Source organism: Nematolebias whitei, chromosome 12 (assembly GCF_014905685.2).
Source record: "Nematolebias whitei isolate Nwh7 chromosome 12, NemWhi1, whole genome shotgun sequence".
Taxonomy (NCBI): domain Eukaryota; kingdom Metazoa; phylum Chordata; class Actinopteri; order Cyprinodontiformes; family Rivulidae; genus Nematolebias; species Nematolebias whitei.
In genome coordinates, this window is record NC_056509.1 from 20,917,983 (window position 1) to 20,929,543 (window position 11,561).

General features: G+C 40.5%; 2 protein-coding genes across 2 annotated transcripts in view; one reads left to right on the forward strand and one right to left on the reverse strand.

The window, feature by feature from the left end:
- Positions 1 to 11,561, forward strand: part of LOC119418448 (forkhead box protein N3) — a 203,843-nt gene that overhangs the window by 159,771 nt on the left and 32,511 nt on the right. The gene's annotated exons all lie outside the window — the stretch shown is intronic.
- Positions 1 to 11,561, reverse strand: part of tshr (thyroid stimulating hormone receptor) — a 50,909-nt gene that overhangs the window by 10,684 nt on the left and 28,664 nt on the right. Inside the window, exons 5-8 of the mRNA XM_037685689.1 lie at positions 8,018 to 8,092; positions 7,684 to 7,761; positions 6,346 to 6,414; positions 1,967 to 2,044 (exon numbers count right to left, since the gene is read on the reverse strand). Coding sequence (XP_037541617.1) covers positions 1,967 to 2,044; positions 6,346 to 6,414; positions 7,684 to 7,761; positions 8,018 to 8,092 — 300 coding nt within the window. The remainder of the gene's footprint in view (positions 1 to 1,966; positions 2,045 to 6,345; positions 6,415 to 7,683; positions 7,762 to 8,017; positions 8,093 to 11,561) is intronic.

Below are 11,561 nucleotides of genomic sequence, written 5' to 3' on the forward strand. Positions count from 1 at the left end.
TAGTAGTAGTAGTAGTAGTAGTAGTAGTAGTAGTAGTAGTAGTAGTACTAAGGCTTGTCGTTGTAACATGTAATAGATAAAAGTGGCATAATGACAAATTCAAAAAAGTTCAAGACAAAAACAACTGGACTTTGTTTATTATACTTTATTGTTTTTGTCTTTAACATTTATGAATGCATCATGTCCTGGATGACTTAGAATATTCATCAGCTATTAATGACACAATCGGCTTGCCATAGCCTGCCACCTTCATTCTGGGGATAGGGGAGTGGTGGCACAGAGGTTAGAGAAGGTGGGCCTGCGATCGGAAGATCGCCGGTTCAAGCACCGGTACCGACAACATCAAAAATGTGGGAGGTGAAGGTGAAGCACCCACACCTGCCCCCACCCTCATTCGCCTCACCCTGGGCCCATGAGCATGCCCGCTTATGCAAATTGGGTTTTGAAATACAGCTGATTTGACCTTCAAAGTGCATTTATTAAGCAAAAGTTAGACTGAGACACACCTTTACTATAATTTCAAGCAAACAAGTAATTGTTTTTAGGTGGTTATCTTGTTAAATTTGCACAGCGACTCGTCACGTGCACGCGTTTAATTCTGCATATCGGCTTTTGAAATGCAGCTGATTTGACCCTAAAGCGAAGCGACTTATTTATGGATTTTTCCACTTTTTTAGACATATTTGGACTGATGCAACTTATAGGGCGGTGTGACGGGTACGGCAGAAAATACGGTATTCGTTTGCTTGAAATTATAGCAAAGATGTGTCTCAGTTTAACTTTTACTTAATAAAAGGACTTTAATGGTCAAATCAGCTGCATTTAAAAAGCCGATCCTCGGCTGCGGGAGCACGCAGAGGGACAACTCATTGTATATTTTTTTGAAATTTAACAAGATAACCACCTAAAAACAATTATTTGTTTGCTTGACATTATAGTAAATGTGTGTCTCAGTTGACCTTTTCCTTAATAATTGCACTTTAATGGTCAAATCAGCTGCGTTTCACCTGGGCGATGCAGCGAAATGCAGCTGATTTGGCATTTGCTCCAGGAGTTCCAGAGCGAGACGAAGGTGGCTTGGTATGGCAAGTCAAGTGTCTCATTAATAGCCACTTTTACCTATTCATGAGACACTTGGCTTGCTATATTATTCAAAGGCCCTTTAGTGGCTAAAAATGGTAGTGTTTTATATTTTCCATGTTAGAATGAATGAAATTGTCAAATCTCAGCCAAAAATTGTGGGTTATAAATATGGAGAAAAAAACGTAAATATGTCGTTTCACTGTGTAAGTCGCAGGCATGCTAATTTATGCACAAAACTGCGACTTATACAGCGAAAATTATGGTATTTTTTTCCTTAGTAAATCCACAGCATGATGCTTCCACCAACGTGCTTAGAATCAGAACCAAAACATTTTTATTTCCAAGCAGTTATACAACTTGGGTTTACAGGACTTTACTTATGCCACTTTCATAACTATTATTATTAAACGTTTATTTAACCAGGTAGATCTCATTGAGATTGAAAATGTCTTTTTCAAGAGAGACCTGCCTACTTAGACCTGAATATTAAGCGCCCATATGTAGGTTAGGGTTAGTGTGTCAAATAAAATGGCCCTACTGCTCCAAACAGAACTGTAAAAGAAAGATGATAGATTAAAACAATGTTAAGCAAAACTATTAATTAAATACAAGAAAATCTGCCATGAATCAATTGACCACAATGAACAATTTAAACTGAGAACTTCAAACAACTACACAGTCCTACAAGAGTTCTGCTAACAGCCCTGTGTGTAAGTCATGTTTTCTCCAAACTCCATTGCACTTTTCCCATGTACCCTTTTTTTTTTTACACAGCAAGCTTTTCACCTCAAGCCAAGTATGACTGCTTGGGGAATGTTTTTGCAATTTGTTTTACCACCCAGCAGAAAATAACAATGGCTAAACGTCTCAAACTGATACTTACAGAAGCATGGGGCCGCTGATGGTTCCTGCAAACGCCTTGTTATCCACCCTGGTCAAATACCTATTCCTGTGAAGGTCCCTGGACAAAGACAGCACAAATATAAGGTTCCTTAAAGGAAACGATATCCTGTTAGACTTACAGAGGCGAGGCATGGTAAAATATTTTCAAAAGCCTCATCACTGCACATTCCTGTGATTTATTTTCTCATTAAAGGGGTGGAACATGACAGAAAAAAGGTCTCACTTACTGTAAATTGTTGATTCAAATTAGGCGGGATAAACCATAAAGGTGTAGTCCTTAAACAGGGCACACCCTTGTGCACATCTCCCCAAATCCCTTAAATCTAATAGGAATAATAGACCGGTGAGGGGTGTGTTTGTCTTGGTCAGGCTGAACTGGGATCAGTTCTTCTCTCAGAGGAAATCAGGTGCCAACACAAACACCCGTGTGGTAAGACTCACTAGTCATAGACCAATGGCTTGATTAGGGTTTTTTTTTAAGACATGAAGAGAGTGTAGGTGTAAAAGGAGCAAGGGGTCCTAATTTGATATGCCTCATATCTTAAACATTTGGGTTTCTGGACTCGAGTGTGAAAAGATGAGGAAATAAAAACATGTTGCGACAAAAATAAGGAATGTTTCCTTGTTCTCTTCTCTGAGACTTACATTTGTTGAATGAACTCTTCATTACACTGATTTCTACAAACTCTTGCAACCAGTTTCACCGAATGTATGATAGAGAAGAACTCTTAAACCAGACTTCCTGTTATTCACTCTTGGAGGTTTTTTTTTTTCCATGAAATTTCCAACTTACTAATCAAGAGCTGGACCTGGGCGTTCATGTGCATACATGAAACGACCCAAAGAGAACCGACTGTGATCCCTTTGCTTTTGTGGTGCAATTTTGGGTAAAGGAACACACATCCCAGACGTCAGAAATAGTTTAACCTCGGCAACATGATGTGTAATGTAATCTGAGAGAGGATAGAAGATATCCAAATGGACTAAAACCCTGATTCAAAAAGTAGTACTTTCATAGAGGGCAGTAATTTCTCCATTTATTTAGACTTTTGTCTCACTGCAGACAGTACCCACGATATTTCAAGTTTTTCTTCTCAGCTTAGCGTTCCCTTTTTTACACAACCATTCTGAATTTTAGGCCTTCAGTTGAGCAAAACACCAAATAAATATTTTGGTCCCATTCTTCCTGAAAGCAAGACTTAATATTGCAGAACCAGGTAGATCAGTTCAGAACCCGAATCTTCATTTGCAGCAAACAGTTGGGATTTTAGATTTTCTTGCAAAAAAAAAAGATAGCGTATTGATGGGTTTCTATATTAAGGCTGTCATCACAAACCAACCAGACATTTCCCAGTATAAATCCGTACCCCATAATGACCCTATTTGCCTTACAAGGATTTCATTTCTTGTAAAATAAAGAAACTGGAAGACAAATTATTTTTAATTACAAACACATTTCTTTCTGTGTATCCTGGTACAGTCCAGATTGCTCTCAGTCCAAAGAAACTACCACAGCCTCGGTACAAGGTAACTAAAGTCTTTGATTGTTGAGAAGTTAAGTTTTAGGTGCAATTTGTAAATGTAACCTGGAACAGTAGAGGGCCAAAGGTTTCTCAAAGTATATTCTTGCCAATGAGGTTTCATCAGTTCTTGATGTTTTTAAAGTAGTGCTATATGAAGAACCTTTAGCTTAGGCCTCTTCAACCTAGAGAATGCCCCATACACGCTCCACAACCAACACATCTTATAAAAATACCTGTTTTATAGTCTTCACAACAGTTACACCACTTCTCATGAGCCACATTGTGCATATGCTGCTATTATGATGACAAATCACCACAGCCTCTCTACAGAAGACTTGTAAAGAACCATGTTTGGCTTAAATGTGTGATGGAGCTATGTTTTTAAAATGCACCTGAAACCCAAGACCTAGCAAAGACTATTGTTAGTATTTTTATCTGTACTTACCCTGGGTTTTTGATCTGCTCAGAGACGGGATTAAAATGGAATTATGACCTGGTTCTGACTGGTTTAAACGGGGCCAGCAACTCTAAAAAGTTTCCCAGGGATTCAGTATCCTTCAAGGAATAGTTTATTTTACTCGCTACATCACGCAGAAAGGCTTTTTATTCACAGTCTCATTTTTTCCTTTCACGTCAAACCAGATATGATCTGTTGAGATCACACTTAGTCCCTCCTTCTCATACACGTGATAGGTTGTGCTCCCCTTCTGCAAAGGAGGAGTCTAGGCCCTATAAATCTGTAATGCCACGGCACATCTGCCCCTTCCGGTTCCTGATCTCACGTCATGTACCGGACCGGCTAGCGCTGTAAACTGTAACCTTTTCCTGCCTTGATTTAATACAGTTGGTAAAACTGAATTCACGTTTCCTTGATTTATTAATAGTATGAGTTGCCGCTTCTGAGGGAGGTCCAAGCCGGGGGGACAGCGTGAGCTGGGGGCGGATCTGGGGTCTGAGAGGAGGCTTGAGGCCCACAGCTAGCAACAGCTGGCTAAAGTGGCTCGAGGCTCGCAATCAGCTCCCTTTGTAACACTATCCTTATTTTAGCAATTTTTTCTTTAAGTCAAAGTGGGGATTTTATTCAGTACGAGCTGGGCCTTATGCCCTGTCCTTTGGTCACTGAAATCCTTTAGGATTTCTAAGTATTTTTCAGTACTTTGCATAGTTGTGGACAAAACATAACAGTCCTGCAATCCTAATTTCCTGCTTTTAAACAGCTCCATAATTTGTGCACTGATTTTTGTTCACCAACTGAGGATTCTCTTTGACAACTCGTCCTTTTGTAGATGTAGGAGTTCCAGCTTTTTCCCTTGCAGCTCTCCTACACTAGAGGGCGCCAACAGAACCACACCTGAGGACCAGTAATTTAATGAGCTGCAGGAGTACTTAAGGTAGATGATGACTGCTAGCTGCCGCTGGTGCATTATCTACCAATTGGTAGCTGTGTTCCTGGCCTTTACTTTACTCTCAGTGTATTGTGAAATCTAATCTTTGATCCTCTGAGTTGTAGCTTGACTCCTGTGATCCTCCTGAGCCTTGGACTTTCCCGGTTGTCTCCTGAGCCTCCTCGTGATCTCTCTAGCAATTCCTTGCCTTCCACCGCTTACCCAATTTTTGGATAAGACCTCTTGGAACTTTTTCACTCCGCGCCAGTGGAACCTTTTGGTATTTTGCCTCTATGACAGCTCTGCCAACTTACAGTAAGGATAAACCTGAACATCAAAACCAATCAAGAAGAAACCTCCAACTAACATGGTCTCTTACTCTCCAAGGTTCCAGTCCCACCCTTATGATCCTTCATACTGTTCATAATTATTTACTCATTGTAAAGAAACTGTTAACTTTCTCCTGGCCCTGAAGTCGTTGTTCTTGGTTGTATACTATCTGGGTATAGAGCTAAACCTTACAGTAGATTTATCCCACCAAAATACAATCACTGTAACAACAGAGACAGTTCACAGAAAACTTGGTCTAAAAGAAAAATCACCTGTAGCTATGTTTACATGGACATAAGTAATCAGATTAAACGGCCATTCGAAATAAAAATGCATCACGTAAACGCCCCATTCAGATTATTTTTTGTTGATTCAGCTCGATCCGAAAGAATGTGTAATCAGAGACGGGTGGTTAATGCCGATTCATAATCCGAAAGGTGCGCATGTAAACACTTAATCTGTTCATTTTTTTCCGATCGTGAAAACCTGACCTGACTGCACATGTGCGACCTATGTCATGTCCGCCTGGCTAATGCTAATAATATTAGCATGTCGGGGAAGCAAAACTGGTCGGTGAGCGACACAACATTTCTACTAGAAACTTTGAAAGAGCTCAAAATGATCTGTATTACCTGTAGCTCACGGGTCCATTTTGGGCACTCAGGTTTGTTTACGTTCATCACAGAAGTAGAACTTCTTCTTCTGTGTTTTTTAAGGAGAGTTTACCACTCTGCGCATGTCAGTACTTCTGTTCTGAACAAAAGTCTACTGCATGTAAACGCTCGTCATGAACAGATTGTGCCCATGTAAATGATACATTTGGATTATTAAATCCGAATACATTTCAACCCGATCAAAGAATTTTGCGCATGTAAACACTGCTACAGTTACCCTTCAACTTTATGACAAAAAAAGGAGGAAGGTTAATACATTCACGACCTACCCCTTTCACAAAAAACAAACAAAAAACACTCGAGCTTTCACCTGGTTTTATCAGAATGCTGTTGACTTTCTCACTCTTACAAATAAATGTTTTAACTGCCTTTAATTTAATTCACTGTTGCATGACACAGCAAATTAATTCAAAAGAATGTTCCAGGTCATGTGGGAGAAATACCTACACTTGGTCTAACTTTGTCCCATTAAAGGCGTGATGCTGGATTTCTCTGAAGCCATTTCCATACAGCATGCTGAAAGAAAGAATAATAATAATAAAAATGTTAAACTGTAAGATTTTACCAGTTAAATAGTTTCCATAAACTGATCCATCATATCTTTTTTTAATAAACAATGAAAGCTAAGAGGGACCTATATCGTTTGTGAGACTTTGTCTGTTTGTGTTTAACTTTGTGGCTTTTTAAATAAATATCTAACTCAATTCTTGCGCTTCCACTGACCAAAACACACACATGCAAACTCAAAATGTATTATTCTAAATTTTACAACTTGTGTTAAAATACAAATGATTGAAGGTAAAATGGAGACATGCTTTCAAAGTGAGGTCATGTTGAGTATTTCTCAATGAGGCTATTTTAAGGTTTTGGGTGAGTGTAAAAATAAAGAATGCTGTGACAAAGAAATGTTACAGCACTAATACATCATTTTACTGATCTGCATTTGTTTTCTTTATAACACGTCTGCAACCTGAAATAGACATTTTTACCATGTTTGATTCTAAATAGAATTGACACAAAGTGTTTATATTTATTGAGCCCAAAACAGCCCAAACACTTAATCATTAGGATCATTCTGCTGCAGATGTATTAATTCAATTCAATTCAAAAATACTTTATTAATCCCAAAGGGAAATAAATGTTGTAAACTCATTATCCACACTTCATTAAGAGACGTTATAGATACTGATGGCTGTAGGCAGGAAGGATCTCTGATAAAAGTCCGTCCCACAGTGGATCCAAAGAAACTGGCTGTAGATGACGTCCGATCCATCCACCAAGCTCGGATGGCCTCTTGGTTCCTCCGGGCTGAAGGATCGCCCGAATGCTGGGCAGAACTCCTCCCAGAGCGACGATCGCTCCTCCCAGCAGCCTGCCGAGCTCCTTGTCACTGTGGACAGCCAGCTGCAGGTGCTGGGGGACGATCCAATCCTTCTGCTGTCACGAGACGTGTTTCCAGGATCTCAGTGGTCAGGCACTCGAGCACAGCCGAGAGGGAGACGGGACTGCATCCACGGCACCTCCTTTTCAACTCATACATTGCTCACTACAGACTTAATGAACATTTTAGGATTGGAAAACTGCTAAAAGTAATATTTCCTGTTGCCAATTTAAATATAAATATTACTCAGTTTCATGTTATGTTTTGTCCAGTTTACAAGAATCAACTACAGAAGGTCTGAAAAGTCACACGTGGCTCCAAAGCAGCAGGTTGCAAACATGTGCTTTATAAGTACTTGTGTCCAATTTGTGTTTTAAATGAATATAAGTGCGTATTTATCTCACACTGTCAACACTTCACTTGTGATGCCATGAAACGAGTTGGCAGGAACCTCAGTGATGAAGGGGTGATCAATTATTTCCCTGCAAAGGACGACAGGACAGAGAAGAAATGAAAGTTATGTAAATATATGTTAGTTTTTTTGTTGTTTTTTTACTGGACAGATGCAGAGGGACGACTAAATAATTTTTCAATAATTCACCAAAATCAAATGAGACAAATGCATTTTGATGTTTTAACCCTTTTCACCCAAACATGTAGAAGCTGAGAAGATACACACACAATTACACACTGTTGCTAAATGTTATGAATGGTAGTTTGGGCAAACGGACAACTTACAGAATGAAGTTCATATAATTTGAGTGGATGTTGCTCAGAGCAGGAAAAACTGTCAAGCCTGTGTTGAAAATCCCCCTGAATGAATGAGTGAAAAAAGTGTTAACAAATGCTAAAACAATGATTCAATAATTAGAAACTGTCTACTATAGAGGTTTTAGAGGTTTCCCAACTGAAAGGCATGAGGCATTGATAGGCTTCTGCTAAACCAAGTGTGCTAAAGCAGAGAAACAACTAAAACATGCAAGACAGAAGGTCACAAGGACCTCCGGTCTATTGTTTATCACATATTTTTTACCACATGACTAAAAATGCAGATAAATAAGCAAGTAGCAGGATAACAGAGCAGTCATTAGATCTATCGCCTCTCAGTGAGAAGGCTGCAGCTTCCTCTTTTAGCTTTTCTGCATGAAGTTAGCATGTTTTCTCTGAACAGGCGTGTGTTTTCTCCAAATACTCCCACAGACCAAAGACATGTATTTTAGGCTAATTGGAAACTTTAAATTGACTCTAGGTGTGAGTGAGAGAGTGAATAGTTCTTTGTCTTTATGAGTTCCTGTCATGGACTGAACATCTGTCCAGGATGTCCCCCACCTCTCACAGAGTAACTGCTGTGCTGAGGATAGACACCAGCTCTGAGACCCAAAATGAAAAAGGAAAGTGGATTGACAGATGGATAAGACTGCCATGACTGGAAGGTTTTATGATACCAGTTAGCTAAGTACCATCTAAACTGAACAAGTCTGAATAAAATTGATTTTGAACCAGAATGCTGTTCTTCTTTTTTTTCCAGCTTTTCGCTTTTCAGGGTTCTCCACAGTTGGTCATCCTCCTCCATCTCACTCTGTCCTCTGCATCTTCTGTCCTCACTCCAACTACCTCCATGTCCTCTCTAACTGCATCCACTTATCTCCTCTTTGTCTTTTTCCTGGCAGCTGCATTTCTCACATCCTCCTACCAATATACCCACTGTCCCTCCTCTGGACATGTCCAAACCATCTCAGTCTGGCCTCTCTAACTTTATCTCCCAGTTGTTCAACCTGTGCTGTACCTCTGATGATCTCATTCCTAATCTAACCCATCCTTGTCACTCCTAAGGAGAACCTCAACATCTTAATTTCTGCCACTTCCAGTTCTTTCTTCTGTCTTTTTGTCCATGTCTCTGTCTCCAGACCAAGCAGTATAGCTGGTCTCACCACTGTCTTGTAAACTTTTCTTTTGACCTTTGCTGATACCTATTTATCACAAATCACGCCTGAATCTTTTCTCCATCCACTCCATCCTGCCTGGACTCTCTTGTTCACCTCTTTACCACACTCCCCATTTTCCTGGACAGTGGACCCCAAGTACTTGAAGTCCTGCACCTTTGTGACCTCTGCTACTTGTAGCCTCACTGTTCCACCGGCCTCCCTCTCATTCACACACATGTACTCTGTCTTACTAAGGCTGACTTTCATTCCTCTTTTTTCAAGTGCATACCTCCACCTCTCCAAGTTCTCTTCCACCTGTTCCCTGTTCTCACCACAGATCACAATGTCATCTGCAAACATCATAGTCCACAAGGATTCCTGCCTGACCTCATCTGTTAGTCGGTCCATCACCAGAGCAAACAAGAAGGGGCTCAGAGCTGATCCTTGATGCACTCTCACATCCACCTTGACGATATCCATCACTCCTACAGCACATCTCACCACTGTCCTGCTGTCCTCATACATGTCCTGTACCAGTCTAACATCCTTTTCTGCCACTCCAGATTTACTCATACAATACCACACCTCCTCCTCTCATCACCCTGTCATTTGCTTTTTCTAAATCCACAAAGACACAATGGAGTTCTTTCTGACCCTCTCTGTACTTCTCCATCAGCATCCTCAAAGCAAAGATGACATCTGTGGTGCGCTTTCTTGGCATGAAACCATGCTGCTCACAAATAGTCACCTCTCATCTAAGTCTTGCTTCCACAACTCTCTCCCAGATCTTCATCGTGTGGCTCATCAACTTCATTCCCCTGTAGTTGCTACAACTCTGTACATCACCCTTGTTCTTAAAAATGGGCACATGCACACTTCTCTATTCGTCAGGCATTTTCTCACCCTCAAAGATACAATTGAAAATTAGAGTCAAAAATCTCACTGCCATCTCTCCAAGACATTCCCAAACCTCCACTGTATGTCATCAGATCCTACTAACTTCCCCTTCTTCATACTTCCAAATTTTATCTTTCTCCTCCACATCACATTCAAACTGTGGAGCTTAACCACTGACAACTTTTAGAATCAGACCTTATACATCTACCTTCAGACACATCCCCCTATCTGACACTGTTTTCATCTCTACTACATTCTTTGCCAACTCCTCCTTCAGGACAACCCCTTCTTACTTTTTCTTTCTATACACACCATGATAAAACAGCTTACAGTAGTCCCTCGCTATTTCGTGATTCGACTTTCGCAAACTCGCTCTTTCGCGGTTTTTCAAAGTAAGATTGGACGACACTCAAATGGCTGACTGATGGATGAGCCGCACAAGTGGAATGGATTGTTTATTTAAAATAAATTATTTTAAATGATTTAACACCTGCAGCACAGTGGCGCAACTGGTAGAGCTGCAGCCTCTCAGCGAGCAGGTCCCTGGTTCAAATCCTGGTCCAGGGGGCTTTCTGGGTAGAGTTTGCATGTTCTCTCCGTGCATGCGTGGGTTTTCTCTGGGTGCTCCGGTTTCCTCCCACAGACCAAAAACATGCATGTTAGACTGATTGGTAACTCTAAATTGTCCCTAGATGTGAGTGAGAGAGTGAATGGTTGTTTGTCTTTATGTGTCCATGTGATGGACTGGAGACCCGTCCAGGGTGTCCCCCGCCCCTCGCACAGTGATTGCTGGACATGGGCACTGACGACCCCCGTGACCCAAAAATGGAAGAAGTGGGTAAAGATAATGGATGGATGGATTTATCACCTGCTAAATCATTAGGTGCAGGGAGAAGCTCCCTCCTGCAGCCTGTCATGATCTCCACTCTCTGCCACCTGTGGCTCTCTGACACCCCCACCTTTCTCCTCCTGTTGCAGCAGCTTTGTGAAGGGTTAACCCTTTGCTGTACAGCTGCACTGATTGACTCTTGTCTTCCAACTTAAAATTCAAAGTATGTCACATTGTAAAATCGTCATAATCACAAAATATAAGTGTTAAAAGTTATTTTTCATTATTTTAGAACTTCTACGTTCAGTTGATAAAGTGTAATTGATCAAGAAGTACATTTCTGCTCCATGCTGCGTCTGTCCAGCTGCCTTCTCTTCTATACAATGTAAATTTAAATACTGTAATATGGATTGTTTAAAATATTACAGTATTTAAATTTAATTTGTTTATTTCCACAGAAGGAGGGAGAATGGGAAGTGATGAGTGTGATTCCAGCATGGCAGAGAGCAGAGATCATGACATTCTGTGCTCTTTTAGAGCATTTAGAGTTTAGACACATTGTTTAGAACATTGCAAGAGTGCGGGCAGGATTTATAAAGCCTTTATACATACACACATATACACTAATATA